Source organism: Syzygium oleosum, unplaced genomic scaffold, assembly GCF_021117445.2.
Source record: "Syzygium oleosum isolate NSW1041296 unplaced genomic scaffold, Sole_v2.1 Sole_v2.01, whole genome shotgun sequence".
In the NCBI taxonomy this organism is placed as follows: Eukaryota; Viridiplantae; Streptophyta; class Magnoliopsida; order Myrtales; family Myrtaceae; genus Syzygium; species Syzygium oleosum.
Window position 1 is genome coordinate 27,596,626 of NW_026607485.1, and position 16,635 is coordinate 27,613,260.

Genomic DNA, 16,635 nt, shown 5'->3' on the forward strand with positions numbered 1-16,635 from the left:
CGTCCACTGCCGCCCACCGTTTGCCGTCCTCCGCCATCACTTGACGCCAGCCGCCTCCCACCATCAGCCGCCGCCGTCCACCTCCATCCACTGCCACCCGTTGGCAGCCTCTTGCCATCCTTCGTCGGCCGCCATCTACCGTCCTCTGCCACTGCCCGATGCCGGCCGCCTCCCGCCGTCGATTGCTGTCCTCCGATATCAGCCGCCGCCCGACGCTGGCCGCCATCCTTCACCGTCTACCTCCGCTGTCCTTCATTGTTTGCTGCCGCCCACCGCCTCCCACTGCAGTCTGCCTCCCGCCAGCCGCCATCCTCCGCCGTCTGCTGCCGCCCGATGCTAGCCACCTCGCGCCGCCGGCCCGCCGATCGCTCAGAAGGGAGAAATTTTGTGCCGTTATCAAACAAATTTCTATTTCAGAAACAAAAATTTTGTGTCGTTATCAATCGTGTATTTTGGCTCGAAAACTAGTCCATAAAATAGAAATAGAAAAATTTATTTCTGGCCATAAGTTGATTTTTGAAATAGAATAGTTATCATTCTCACCCTAAGTGTCGAATATCTTAAGTACTCAATTTGGTCGTCTTATGGACAAAGGCTTGCAAAACGTCAATGAAAAAAAAAATACAATCTCTTACAAAAAAAAATGACAAGAAAGAGATCAATGGAATAAGATTATAAATCCATATGACATGAGAACGTAGCTAAATCTTTACTACACATAAGATATGGTAATGTAATTTGAACTAATTATTTGATAATTTTGATTTGCATCTTTCTTAGTATGATTAAAGAATAATGACACAAACAGTCCCTAAACTTTGGTCCAATGTGCAATGTGGTCCATGAACTTTTAATTTGTTCAATGTAGTCCCTGAACTTTAGCCTAATATTCAATGTGGTCCCTGAACTTTTAGTTTGTTGAGTGTGGTTAACATTTTCATGTAGTTCATGGACTACATTGAACATGCATAGAAAAGTTTAGGAACGACATTGAACAAATTAAAAATTCAAAGATCACACTGTACATTTGTTAAAGTTCATGAACTGTTTGTGTCATTTTCCCTATGATTAAAACATGCCGTCGGAAATTAAAGTAAAATCTCTGGGGACAGTTGATTATGATCTTATTCTTGAAATGGTTTGATATGTCAATTGCCTATCATTGAGTAGCGGGCCATTGCAAGAGAAACCGATTTCGATACGTAAACGTCCCGCTTGGGGAACCACGTTTGGGAGAAAGACCACAGATACAATGTCGATTAGGTTTATGGCCAATAGTTTTGTAAAAGCTCGATAAGGACGAGCTTAGTCACGCAAAACCATATAATATTCGAACTGATTATTGGGCACGTGGGGGCAATGGCGTATAATACTAATTCTTTATTTTTGGTCCGACCCTGATGAAATTATTCATGAAATTATAATTTCCTACTTCTGATTAATATATATACAACACATGAAACGTCATAGCGAGAATCGCATTCTCCCACGTTGCCTCTTCGTCTTCCCACCGGAAAAGAGGAAAACGAAAATGGCGGTAGTAACGCAGAAGCGCACGAACCTCGACGACAACGGAGAAGAGGAAGGAGCAGGAGCAGTTCCGGCCTCGTCACGTTCGCCCCTCCACGGCGACATCCTCGAGCTCACGCTGTCGCACGTGCCCCTCGTCGACCTCGTCCCCGCCGCCCGCGTGTCCACGTCCTGGAGCCTCGCCGTCTCCTCCTCCCTCCGCCACCTCCGCAAGCCCAAGCCCTGGCTCCTGGTCCACTCCCAGAGCACGCGGTCACCGCACGCCGTCTCCGCGCGCGCCTACGACCCCCGCTCGGGCGTCTGGATGGACCTGGTGGTGGGGCATGAGCGGCGAGCGCCGGCGGCGAAGCTGGCGTCGGCCCTCTGGTCATCGCACTCGACGCTGCTCTATGGGGTCTCCCCGGCGACGCTCTCCTTCTCGTCCGACCCGCTCCACCTGGCGTGGAGCCACGCCAGTCCCCCCTCCGCGTGGCGGGTCGACCCGATCGTGGCCCTCGTCGGCAGCCGCCTCGTTATAGCGGGTGGCGCCTGCGACTTCGAGGACGACCCCCTCTCCGTCGAGGTCTACGACACGCGGGCCCACACGTGGAGCGTGTGCGCCTCCATGCCTGCCACGCTCAAGGACTCCTCCGCATCCGCGTGGCTCTCCGTCGCCGCCGACTGCCGGAGGATGTACGTCATGGAGAAGCTGACTGGTGCGACGCACGCATTCGATCCGGAGGCAGGGGCGTGGCTCGGGCCGTACGACCTGCGCCCGGACCACGACGTGTTCTACTCCGTGATCGGCTTTGCTGGCGACCGCCTTGTCGTGGCAGGGCTCTTGGGCAATTCAGAGGACGTGAAGGGCGTGAAATTGTGGGGATCAATGGCCGTCGGGGCGGACGAGCTCGAAGAGATCTGCGAGATGCCGGAGGAGCTGGTGAAGGAATTGAAGGACGGTAATTACTGCGTCTCGTCTATCAGCATGTGTTCGAGGGGCGATTTTCTTTATGTGTACAGCAATTCGAAGCCCGAGATTGTGTTTTGGTGCGAAAGGGAAGATGAATCGGGGGAGTGGAGGTGGGGGACCGCGCGCGACGTGGCGGCAAGAGGCCGGAGTCCGGGTCAGAGGGTGGCGTACACCTGCTCCGAAGTGGGGATCAGGGAGTTGCGGGAGGCGGCGGCGACGGGGAACGGGAGGTTCGTGGTGATGGATGGGTCGTGATCGGCGACGGTTGAAGCGGAACTCCGGGAAAGCCTTCTTTGTTTTTGCTTAAAATCATGCACAAAATGCGATTGTATGAAAATTTTCTGTCTTTTTTCATCTTCTTTCGTAACAGTTACTATGAGATGCTCTAAAATTCCATTTCTTTTTTCTTCCTTTTGCCTTCTGTAAAGGATGATTTTGGTTTCTCAACAACTTTCTCACCATATTATCCACTGACAAAATTGTTCCGACATCATGGTCAACGTGGTCAGTACCGATTAAAATTAGGTTATTGCGCTAAGACAGCGCAAGATCGCTTTGCAAAAATGGAATGTCCGGTAATAGTCCATTCACATGTTAGTCATGGAACAAAAGCATTAATCAAAACTCCTAACCAAGTCAACTGGGGATAGGTCTCCCATCACATTCCAATCTTTCTTACCGTGGCGGAATTTTTCCATGTGTAAGAACGTTCGTGTTGATGGCTGAATTCGGTGGGGGTTGGTGAAGATGCAGACACGTGTGGGACACAATAGCAAAGCAACAAAAGCAGACGTCGCACTTTGTGTGAGCTCGAAAGAAACGGGGACGACATGGTATGATTTGTGTCTTTGGCGCTCTCTTCGAGAAGTTTAGGGTATATGGATATTGTGGACCCATCAAACGGGTGAGGTCAGCTCTCGGTGGCCATGGCATGTGGTTGGTGGTTGGCGACCGGCCACTCGCAGAAAATGAAGGGAAAATAAAAGAAGGGAAAAAAAAGAAAAAAATTCAAGAAAACTAACTATAAATAATGTCCATGTCAGCGCTGATTGTGCCACGTGAGACTGCCGACATCCACGTCAGTGATTTCCGGTATAAATTGGCTGGGTGGACTCAATTGGCAAACTTTAAAGAGGTTTAGGACTAAATTGGTCTCATTGAAAGGTTTTGAACTGAATTGGCACAAATGCAATTGATTTAAGAATTTTTTGGTAATTTTTTTCAAAAAGTGAAGAGAGAGTTATAGAGGTGAGTTTGACATAAGTAAGATATGAACTCATATAACACCCACATTATTTTGTGTTTTACCATTCTAAACTCATTTATAACCCATTTACCGAATATAACTGACTCATATAACAACCAAATTCATCAAATATGAATTAAGAAATTGGCCTATAACTCATTTTGACAAATTTAAATATTGGGTGGGACTTAAATTTAAATGCGGTCATCACAAGATGATCATTGAGCTGGAGGCTAAAACTCTGAATAAACTTCTTAGCCAGGAGCTTATGATAGATAAGGTTTAAGACGGTTGAGCTTTCGTTTTCAATTCGGAGCGAAACATGGTTTTCAAGAAGTAAATCGACCGAAACATTAGTTGGCTGACCTTGGAAACGCTACAGGATCAGATCCTTCGTTCTGATCACGGCCCTCCAGCGGATTAAGTTAATGTTCTTCTCAACTTCGTCTGAGAAGAACTGCCTTGCTCTACAATAACAGTATCCCAAGAGCCATCCTCATCCGTCGGTTGCGAGACGGACCCATTAGAGATCCTTTCGGTAGCCAACCATCTTACCATATCTTTTGACATTTCGCCCATCTCCAGTTCGCCATGTAGTTTGCTCTGAAGGCAACTAGCTCCCAGCGGTAATGCTTCTCCAACCCCACAAGAAAGTATCCTTAACTCCGACCATCTTTTCAAGTGAATCATCTTGCCTTCTGAGTTAGATTTCGGTCGAAAGCTCCCGATCAGTTTGTTGATGTCTTTGCAAATAGAGATGGGCACCTTGAAGACCGACGTTGCGAACCAGGGAATTGTTTGCACTGCTGATTTGATTAAGACCTTACTCGCCTTGGAGAAGAAACGTTCCTTCCATCTCGTCGGTTTTGCTCTAGATCGATCTGTAATCCATTCGAAAGACTTCCATGCTCGAGCCATCCCAATCGATGGAACTCCAAAGTGTCTCCCTGACTTTGGTAGAATGAGCACTCTGAAGGCCTGTGCTAGGTCATTGCAAAATGCCTTATCTGTGTATATGCCAAAGAGTACGCCCGATTTTTTTTCAGATTAATAGCTTGGCCCGACGCTTGCCGATACTCATCCAATACTGCCGATAGTTGTTGTCACTGTGTTCTTGTTGCCTTGAAGAAGCAGATTGTATCATTGGCAAATGACAACTGTGTAAGAGTGGCACAAGTGCGAGTTATTCAAATACCTTATAAAAACGAGAGCCCGTGGAGGGAAACTCAATGCAAGTACTTTTTTTAGTTTGAGTATGTTTACTAGTTTGAACGGTTTACTAGTTAGAGTAGGTTTCACAAGTAAGGATTTCCAATTTCGAGGCAAATCTTTTCTATATAAGAAGTAGGGCTTCTTTGTGTATTGCATCCAAGAAAAACTTTTGGTGCTCAAGCCAATAAATCTTTTGAAAAGATTTGTGAGTTATTTTGTGAGATTAAGATATTGTTTCACGAGAAATTGTGAGGGCTAAATAGTGTGTAAGTTATTAGGTTTATTTAGGAACTGAGAAATACTGAATGTTTGAATGACTCAAGTATGGCTGTAATTTCCGTTATGAGAATTATCAAAAAAGTCATAAACTTATTGTAATTGTGCTAATTCAGTCATAAACCATTTTTTTCTAAACATTTTATATTTGTGCCAATTTAGTTCATTCCATCAATTTTGACCAGAAATCATTGATATGGATGCAAGCCATCATATGTGGTACGGCCGGACGGCCGGACGCTAACATAGACATTTTTAAATAATATTTTAATAATTTTTCGATTTTTTTATTTTTATATTTCTTTTTTCTTCCCTTCACCGCCAAAGGCGAGAGCTGATCGGGGCGAAGGTGAGGCCGGATTTGACGAGGGTGAGGCTGACCTAGCCCAACTACGGTGAGTGAGAGAATCCGTAGATGGATTGCAATTTGGAGGCTCCCGTGCTCCAAAGCGGGCTTTTGATCTCGTCTGGGGAAGGCATTTTGGAGATTGCCTCCTTTTCTTCTGATGTTATGATAGGCAAGATGTGGTTGTCGAGGTTTGGCACAATGGAAGAGTGAGAGAATCCGTAGAGGGATGGGAATTTGGATTCAAGCAACAAGAAAATTATCAAAAAAGTCCTAAACCTATTACAATTGTGCCAAATCAATTCTAAATTTTTTTTGCCAATTGAGCCATAAACCTTTTGCATTTGTGCCAATTCAGTCAATCCGACCAACTTTAACTTGTTGGCGCCGACGTACTCTGGCTGTCCTATGTGACGCGGCCGGCGCTAACATAAACAATTTTTAATAATATTTTTTAAAATTTTTATTTATTCATTAATTTATTTGTTTCTTTTCTTTCCGTTTTATTTTCTTTTCTTCTTCCTCTGACCCTGTTGCCAGACCTTGGTGACCAACCAGAGGCGAGGGCCGGCGAGGGCGACCTTGCCGGCTAGAGGAAGGAAAGGAAAAAAAAAAAGAAAGAGAAAAGAAAAAATAAATAAATTATTCAAAAAATATTATTAAAATTTGTCTACGTCAGCATCAGGCGTGCCACGTAAGACGGCCAACGTCCACGTCAGTGCCGGCTAGCCAGAATTGGCCGGATAGACTGAATTTGCACAAATATCAAAGGTTTAAAACTCAATTGGCAAAAAAAAAAAAGGTTTGGAACCAAATTGGTACAATTGCAATAGGTTTAAGACTTTCTTAGTAATTGTCCCTTCTAGCAACTATTGAATGTCTTGACAAGAAGAAAGCCAAAGTCCTCCATCATTCTCGATCACGAAAGCCTCATCACGACGTCTTTTGACGATTGTCGACCGGTGGAGAAAACCGGGTATTCAAGTCAAGACCATTCGAGCCATTTGATTCGAGGCTTCTGTTTCCAAAGAAGTTGTTCTCGCCCGAGTTCTTGAAGATGCTATCGGAGGTTGGTTGGCTTCAGCGGAGGGTTTTCTGGGGTTGGCAAAGGAGTTATGCAGACCATCTGTATCTGCTCTCGAGTTTGACGCATTTGAGCATGGAGATGACCAAAGTGAGATCAATTCCAGCTTTTGAGGGCTCTTTTTTAGCGAGTTCGATTCTATGGGCCAAGATGAAAAACAGGGGAACCTCCAATGGGTGTTTCCCATGATAGGGCAAACAACTTGGGTGACAGAGGCATCTATGGCCCATGGACCATGCCAGTTTTTTTCAGCGTGATAAGAGTCGATAACAGGGTGCATCCACCATTCGATACATGACATGTGCGTTTGGAGTTAGTTTTCTAAACAAATTCTCTCGCGTGCAATCAATGAATGATGATTGTGTGAGCAATTTCCTACACCGACAGTGAACCTTATAAAACTCGTGATAACAATAGGTTCGGCTCTTCATTACCTTCGATAAAAACCAAAAGATGAACATTTTAGTGCACGAGAAGCAAAGCCGATTCGACTTCTCCGGCGGGAAATTGAGAAAAATAGGGACCATTGAAAGCTCGAGTAGAAACGACGAAACATGTAAAACTTTCGTCATCAGCGAGAGTAGGATAAACCTAAAAATCATGGACGTTTATGAAAAATTTATACCCGAATTCATCCGTAAGCATTTGCACTTTGCGAAAGCTTCACATATCTCGAACGCGAAATGTTCGAATCATAAAAAGTCTAGATCAAAATAACAGAAGTTAAAAAAGCAAAAGGTGAACCATCCTCCCTATTTTCCCAACAAGAAGTGGTGGAACAAAATCGTCCACCTCCCTCCTTCCCCCTCCACAACACAACTGGCTTTAACCTATGGGCCTCGTGATGAAGCTTTGAATGGACACTGTTCTTCTTCCCAATTTCCATCCCAATCTGTCTTTCAATTCAAAGTGGTGTTAACTCTCTCCCATCATCACGAAAAAAGCTTCCATCTTTATCTGGTCTCCCTCACCTTTACGCCGAGGGGAAAAGCCCCTTTTTCAAAAAAGGGCCATCACCCATCAACCACCACACCCAATTTTTCTCCATCGAACGTCCCCTCACTTCCGTGGGTGTCTCCACCGGGCCCCTCCCTCCTTGACGGTCTGCTCGGTCTGCTCTGCTCCATCGTACACGTCAAAGATATTGCAGCTCGTGTCCTGGACCCCCTCTGGTTGTTTTGTTTTAGCGCGCGAGAGCATGCTTAGGAATCAAGATAATGATAAATGATTGATGATGAAGGTGTGGAGGCAGTGGTTTGGTGAGACTCGTTTGTTGCGTTATGCGCATTCGTTAGCTGGATCTCTCTCGTTCTGCTGCAGAGACGGGGGGTAGCAGTTGTCGCTTTGGTCGAATAGTTTCCCTAATCTTTTTTGACGTTTGAGACCCAATGAGATCAACAGCATGTGCTCTTCCTCTTCTTGACAAAAAAAAAATAGGGATAATAGTTGTCCTACTTAGTATTTACTTGACCATAATAGGATGAGTCCAAGGTTTGGTTTGGTTTGGTTTGGTTTGCGAAAAATTTGTGATTCGTTAAAGATTGCCGAGATAAGGAACATTGATGTTATCATCAAAAAAAGATGTTTTGGGCATGATTTGGCATCGACAATGAAAATATTTTTTTTTATTAACGCCTTAGTTTAAGAAATAAGAAACCATCCAAATTAGGAAACATAGTTTCCAAATATTGCACATCTATTGCGTGTTACATATAGAGCCTTAATTTATCTCTCCGCTTGTCTTGTAATATGTCGTATGCCCTTGCATGCGTCTGTAACGCTCAAGTCATGTACCATGCAAGACTTGCCGCAAATATCGAAAAGTATAAATGTAGAGCATGACTAAATTACAAAATTGGGCTAAAGTGGGTTGACTCAGCTGATAAGATTTGAACTCTCCGCACATCTTGTCCAAGTTCGAATCCCGCCGTCAGCAGTTCCCTACCGCTCCTCGTTGCCCCCGCTCTTCGACAACCAATGCCACCACCAATGATCGACAATTGCCATCAACTCCAGTCAAGGAGTTGCTTCCGCACGCACTTGCGTACAGACACACAAATGCATATAGAGGTGGCTACAGTGTTGTTCATCGCTGTTGGAGTTTGGTGATAAGCTTGACGGAAGTGGCCAGGGTGAAAGAGAAGGCGCGACAATACACAAATCGCATGTACATGCATGTCGAGATCAATTAATGGATAAACAACACGGTTCCTGATCGGATACACATGCATCACATTGGCTCAGTTAGTTCGAGGATCAAGTGATTTCTAAAGAAAAAAGCTAGAAGTCATTCTTTCAAATCTCAAAACTGTATGCAAATGATTTATGAGACTTGCAGAGTGTTCCATGGGCCTCTAAATAGCTGGATTTCCACACCTATGTCATTATCTTATAAAGAAAAAAAGCTCATATACAGAGACTAAAAGTACATACTACCCATTTAATACATCTCAATGTTCAATTATTCATTTCTTTGCTTCTATTGGTAGCCCTGCAACCAAGCTTCAAAAAGCATATAAAACTCATTTATCACTACCCAGATTTTGGCCTCCCAAGCTGTACACGGATTAGTAGATAGATTATCAAGAGACGTCGAATACCATATTGTCATCATTGATTATATATCAGATAATAGTCTCTCAAACGCCTCTTGCTAATTTAATTTCCTAAATTGAATTGGGTTTTTATTGATTACTAAATTTGCATATTTGCCCTTTCTCTATCATCTTTAGCTTCCCACTTGTTCATTTTCTCTATCATCTTTAGCTACCCACTTGTTCATTGTCCGTTTAATATCTCTACCCTTTGTACGATTCTCTCTCTCTCTCTTCCCTTAATGGCTCGGAAACGAACGCGTTCTGTATGTTTAGTAGGAACAATGTCATTTCGCGTGACTTCATATTGTCTTCGTTTCGGTCGGAAAGGACATTGTTTTCATTATATAGGGAAGATGACTTCGTTTTGATTGCTTATGGAAGCTGCTTCTGCTGACATGATATTTGCCACGCGATGTCAGTGTCTGTTACAGTTTGATGGAAATTTTAATGGATAAAGAATATCGCATGTTGAGTTAAAATTTGAATTAAAAGTTCATGAACGATATTTCACATTAAGTTAAAGTTCGGTAATCACGTTGAATAAATTAAAAATTTATGGACGATATTGTACATTGCGCTAAAGTTCGACTACCACATTAAATAAAGGGAAAATTTCAATTTGGTACCCAAAATTGGGCTATTTTCTCAAAAAGGGGTCCAAAGTGGACAAAGTGTCAAATAAGGGTCATAAAGTACCCAATCAGTCTCAAATAGGAGTCTGAAGTGCCCAATTAGTCTCAAATAAGGATCTGGGTTCGCCGGCCGGTCAAATGCTCATCGGTCGGCGAGCACGTTACTGTTCCGGTGATCGGAACAGGGGCATTTTCATCTTTTACTTTTTCTTTCTCTTTTCCTTTTCCTTTTCCTCTTCTTCTTTTTTTTTCTGGTTTCCCTCCGGCGAAGGTGGCCGGCCTCAGGCGGAGGCCGGCGCCCGACGCCGGCGAGGGCCAACCTTGGGTTTCCCTCGCCGGCGAGGGCCGCCCTCGCCTAGGCTGGGCGAGCGAGGGCGACCCTTGCCAGATCCGGCGCCGGAGTTTTGCGCCGTCGCTTGAGCCCGTATTATTTCTTGACCTTGACCTTGACCAAGTAGTTTGATCCTTGCGACGGAAACAAAATAAAAAACTGATTTGTTTTATTAAATTCTAGATTCGTGTTCTTCGCTGCATTTTAGGATAATTCTCGAGCTAAGATTTTTCCATTGGCCCGAAATAGTTTCTTTAAATTGTAATTACCGATTATTGATCGTGATCAATAAATTCTCTCGTAAATTTTATCCCCTTCTCTCCGCGGCCACAACATGGAAGCGCGTGTGCATCCAAAGAAGATAACGAAGAGTTAGATTTCAAAACCCTGAACATTTAAATCGATATGTAAAAAGAAAATCGAGTAGAATGAAACTTGGTGGTCGAGTCACATCATCAGAAAACTCCGTTCTCTCCCACTTCTCTTGATTTGAATTAGACACGTCTCTTTACATTAATTAGGAAAGGACGTCAATCATCTTATTGAATTTAATAAAATGCTTTTAGAACAATACATCAATTGTCAATTTGCCTTACTCATCAATTTTTGGATGTAATTTGATATAGAAGTTAATAAATTTAAACTCGGCAATTAAGAATATTTTTTTCCCTTTATCAAGGTATAATGTTTCCATCACTTATTAAAATAAGGAGTAATGAAAATGGTCTAAGTATAAGCACATATATAACTTGTAATTTATAATCTTCCATATACGTACATGTATAAGTGAGTGGGTTTTGCGCATTAAAGATGCCTAATTAATTAAGATTTTTGTAATTTTATAGTAGATATGTTTTGGTCATTTAAGTTGTAAAAAAGGTTTTGGTCATTGATGATGATGAGTTGATATATCAACTGAAGACTGCCTGAGGCCGGCCACCTCCGCCGGAGGGAAACCAGAAAAAAAAAGAAGAAGAGGAAAAGGAAAAGGAAAAGAGAAAAAAAAAAGTAAAAGACGAAAATGCTCCTGTTCCGATCGCCGGAACAGTAACGTGCTCGCCGGCCGGTAAGCATTTGACCGGCCGGCGAACCCATACCCTTATTTGAGACTAATTGAGCACTTCGAGCCCCTATTTGAGATTAATTGGGCACTTCAGGCCCTTATTTGATATTTTGTCCACTTTGGACCCCTTTTTTAGAAAATGGCCCCACTTTGGGTACCAAATTGAAATTTTCCCTTAAATAAATTAAAAAGCAACGTTTAAGTTTGAGTCAAGGTCAAGATGGGAATCTAAAATTGGTAAGCAGGAGAGGGGACTGTTCGTTCTCGCACGATTGCGATCAAAATGCCCTTTGGCTGTGTTTGGTCGACCGGATAAAAGCTAGGATAGGATATGTTTTATCCTATCATGTGTTTGGTGGTGGTCCAGGATAGGAAAAGGTCGGATATAGACTGGATATAGCCCGGATAAAAAAAATCCGAGGGTTGGTGGGATAGACCTGGATAGGATTTCTAATGCCTATTTTTCCAGAAACCCTACGCTCCACTCGCCGTCATCTTCATCCCCACACCTTGTGCGCTTTCACCAAAAAAATTTCTCAGCTTTTTTTCCTTCACCGACTCCTCCGGACCCGTGAATAACAAAAAAAAAAAATTATCTTATCCGACTTTAAATCCGTAGTCTACCAAACAGTGGATAGGATATGAAGAAATCCCAGAATTTCTTATCCTATCCTATCCAGTCCTATCCTGTTTAGAAATCCGGACAACCAAACGCAGCCTTTGGATTTTGCGAGTGGATCCCGTGCACAGTTTCCTGGGAATTCTTTGCGTGCTTTTTGATTTTGATTTTAATTTTGATTTAATTTTGGCCAGTGGATTTTAAATTTTAATTTAATTTATTTGATTTTTAATATAAATTTATTAACTTTGATGGGGTGGAAAAAGCTGGGGGACGTTATTATAACCGGGCAGAGAATATTTCAGGCTTCCCAAAGCGACAAAAATGCTCTTGGGCTTTGGGTTCTGCTTTTTGGAGCACATCAAGACACGATCCTCATTAAACTATGAACCCCTCAATGATGTGTTTTTTGTTTTTCTTAAATTTCACTTTTTTCCCCATAATATTATATTGCGGGGACGAATATTCATTTGGTCTCATTTTTTTTTAAATAAAATTTTGTGTAATTGGTTCATTTTTCTTTTTCTTGCTATTGTATGTGTGCATGATCAATTTATACCCGGATTTCATCTGTATAACGAAAGAGGCATTTGCACAATTTTCTTTCCGCCGAAGCTTTAGAGTTTCGACGAAATGCGATAGAAAAACACTATCGCGGCTCTGTAGAGGACATAGTCTTGAGGGTCGCATGTGATTACTTGCCGCGACGAAGTGCTAGCGTCGCGCGTGAGGAATACCCGAGAGTGGAATGAAGTAAAGAGGGTGCAAGAGGAGGAGTGGCGATCCTAGGAGACTCGAGTGCGTGGTGGCGGGTAAAGAGTATTGTGGGATAAAGCTTATTTAATGAAAAGAGGTGAGATCACTGTTGGAGAGAGCTCTGCGGATTAATGAAGAGAGGTGAGATCACTGTCGGAAAAACAGAGCTCTGCCGATGCTGTCGTGATGAAAATTCGTTTTGGACAAGTAATAAGGGAGGTGCTATAGGGATGTGACCAGTATGGTAAGTAAAGTAGATCATGTCGTGTGATGATCCTGTGTTTACATTCCACATATAATGAGCAAAGGGTAAGTGGCTTTGCTTCTTATAGACCATGTTAAGTATTTCCCAACCAACCACGTTCGAGCCAATCAAATCAAATATCTGTTAATAATCCCTAAAAGATAGGGATGATCTAAATCCTGCCACGAATTTAGTTCTGTTTTCGCTTAGATTGTGGTTAGACTGCCGGGTCATAATATGCACACGCAATAAACCATGGACTCGAGAACTTATTAATAAGTTCAAAAAATCATATATTATTGACTTGTTTGAATTATGAATATAGTTAATGACATAATTATGCATCTACAATGTTCTAATGTGCTTTACAATTCCTTCATCAGTCATTCTTGTTTTCATCCACGATCTCAAATGTAACATATTGCTCTCGCTAATCAACTATTTTATTCTCGAGAACTAAGTACTGCTAATGGAAAATTGCCTACCAAATACCGCAATAAATTAAATGTAGTCATCCTTTTTGTTTATATCGATGGGGATATTATGAATTTTTCGAGACCTGATTAACCCAAAGTGGGTGTGGTAGCGGAGGATGACTTACTTACGATTTTATTGGATAATCCTAATTCCGTGAATTTATATTTCTTTGCTTCGATGTTGTGAGACAACCGCCCCCAACAATGGCAACCACCACCACAATGGTGGCTGAGGAGGGGGGTGACCACTGCGGCGGCAGTCGTCGTGTTAAATTAGCATTTCATTATATCTAATATTTTTGCCAAATCCGAGATCGATTATTATAATCCAAGGATTTATTATCCTATTTAATTTCATTGTGTTAATTCCATATCTTGTAAACGCAGCCTTAGGAGTAGGATTAAGGTTACTTCAGTTGTAGTATTTAGGATTGCATGACCATTGCATGCTACAAGCCAAACATAGAAATACTTCTGTTTATGGAAACCAATTCTTTTATTTTTATTTTTGCAAGGAACATATAGAATTTAAAAAAAAAAAAGGTTCTTACTCGAAGCTATCCCTTTAGCACCATTCTTTCCCATTTAAAACATATTCACCATCTTTTTCAAAAAATAAATAAAAACCCACAAATTTTATCGCAAAAAGGCATAAGTAAATGCCCGTCTGATTGGAATCGCACCCATTTTTTTTTATAAAATTAATTTGAGATGAACAAGCAGTAATTCACACCATATCATCATGTTGCCTCTTTTTTTATATTATTATTTTAAATATTTTAATTAGTTTTAAAGTTTTGAGGAAGAACATAAGTGCATGCGGGCCTAAGCACGCGGCATATGTCCCGGTGGGTCGCATATTAGAGATTCTTTCCACCCGGAATCCAACAAAAGAATAACAAAAAAAGGAGTACAAAAACTAGGCACGCATCTCCACCCCCCCGCGTATTTTAGAATTCCATTTCAAAATTTTTATTTAAATATTTTCCTCACTTAAAAAAATAATAAATTCTCATTAGCTCCGATCCTCACGCACCCATTATTGGATAATCCGCATATTTTTTTTAAAAAAATACTATTGCAAAAACAAATTTAAGAAAACATACGTCATTCGTTCAATCGTGAAAGAGAGCTTTTCGTAAGAATAATCCTTAAGAAATCCGGTATACGCGAGCTCCGCTGCGAATTATTAAGAAAATGCCATTTTCGTGCTATAGGGACCGAGATATTCCGTCTATTTTTTTTTTTTAAATAATTGTTGGGATTATTAGGAGCAAACAAAATTGGGTGTTACCTTGTTATGCCTTGTTTAGCCGTTACACCTGCTTCCTCTCCATGAGGTTGGGTTTCGTGTTCGGCGCTCAGGTACGAGGTTTTGTGTGTGGTGGCTACTCCGTTTGTAATTTGCGTGTTGAAAAGTCAATATATCTCTTACCTTATAAAAAAAAAAAAAACAAAATTGGGTGTGCTACCACCACCACCACCCCCCACCGCCGCACTCCCACATGCACATAATGGATGGATGCGTAGGATCCGAGCCTACCCTACCATCTCATACGTCTAGCCCTCCACGAGCATTTAAAAAGAAAAAATAAATCACTTTATGGTACTTTCATAATTGAATGTTTGCCTGATTAATGAAATTATTATATATAAATGGAGTGTTTAGTACGTTTTCGTTTTTTAGATGGACTGGGACCAAGCAAAATTTCATCACAATCGAATTCATTGCGTACCTTTTGCAAAAGCAAAAATTGAATTTGTTGGGAATGGTCCCGGGGCGGTAGCTCGTTCCGGTCCTTGGAATTTAGGATCGCGGGGATGATGTTATGGTATCGATCGAGTTTGTCCATCATTTTAATATGGCGAAAGAGCAAATTTACTCGGGCATTTCTCCAGATACTTGAACCGATTGGATTCCTTGATTCGTCGGTAACGCCTCGGCACCGGAATGGTCCGTTGAAATTCTTGATCACCCGACAGAGAATGCAGACTTTTGAGTCGGTGACGCCTCGAGCCTGATTGATCAACGGAGCCACCGTTATCGTAAAACAAGGGTCCGTTTGTTTCCTAAAAATGAGCTGCCGTATCACTTTGAATAATTAGCCAACAAAAATTGCTTTCGCCATTGATAACAATTTATGCCTAAACATTTTCGTAAAGCAATGGGAACGTTTTCCGTTCCTTCATTTTTGTAAACGATACAAATAGTCGTTTTCAGAAAAAAAAAACATTTTCTAAAACTTGGATTTTCCGCGAAACAAACGGACCCCGAAGATTATTATCACCGTCGTACAATAGATAACTCTTTCCACATGGGTAAAGCAGCACAAAAAGCAAATGACATCTCTCCTTTTGACCAGTCATTTGGCACTATAGTATAGTCCGCATGCTAATTTTGCTTCCGCCTCCAGCAGTGACCTCTCACCTAGAAAAGAAAGGCGGGCAAAGCCGAGTTAGATAGAACATGCCATGTCCATTTTTTGTCCAAAAAAACCCCAAAAAAAAAAAAAAGGAATTTTGAGAATCACGCCCGGCGCACTTTAGCACGGTGGGGTCCACGGCACGCCAGGACTTTAGCAGGAATTCTGTCATTTAAATAATGCACAAGCACCCATTTTTTTTTATAATTTTTGTTATATTTTATTTTCTCCTTTTAATTTGAGACAAAAAAAAGGTTGGAAAATTCAGGGCAAGAGACAACAACAAGGCCAAAAGACAACCCAAGCACGTGACACTTCCCCAACCCAAAAAAAAAGGAGAAAAAACTCGAAACTTTACCGTCGCTGCAAAAAGGTGGTGCCTTTCTCTCTCTCTCTCCCTCTCTGCTTTTTCCCTCCCTCCATCTACACATCGGACATCCCATTGGCGCTTGTCCCTTCTCCGCGCCCAGAGCACAATCCCACGCGCAGCGCACATCCTTTCCAGTCCCATCCGTCGCTTGCTGCCGAAAAAAGAGGGAAACTTTGGGGAAAAAACAGCAGTAAATTCCAAGGGAACAGGGCAAATGCGTGGTGACCCGGTTCTTGATCTTTGGCGAAAAAGAGAGGGAGGGTATCGTTAGTGGCTTCCCCCCCAGTCTGTGACTTTGTCGGATTTGGCATTTTGCCCTGGCCCCTCATATTCTCGTGTTCCTCTTTCCCTTTCCCCACCATTCTTGCCGAGAGGTTTGAAGTGGGGGGGTGTTCTCACTCTCACCTTTCTTTTGCTCTGCCTTTTGTATGGTTTAAAAAAATAGCGGCGGCGGGGAGAGGTGAGAAAAGAATAACGGTGG

The 16,635-nt window shown here is 42.4% G+C and overlaps 1 protein-coding gene across 1 annotated transcript; it reads left to right on the plus strand.

The window, feature by feature from the left end:
• Positions 1-1,531: 1,531 nt before the first annotated feature.
• Positions 1,532-2,734, plus strand: LOC115689941 (F-box/kelch-repeat protein At1g23390). Its single transcript, XM_056308480.1, has one exon. The coding sequence runs from the start codon at positions 1,532-1,534 to the stop codon at positions 2,732-2,734; it is 1,203 nt and encodes a 400-aa protein (XP_056164455.1).
• Positions 2,735-16,635: the final 13,901 nt, after the last annotated feature.

What these genes read in the sequence shown, in the direction of transcription:
- LOC115689941 (XM_056308480.1), top strand. Translation starts at nt 1,532, where the DNA reads ATGGCGGTAGTAACGCAGAAGCGCACGAACCTCGACGACAACGGAGAA.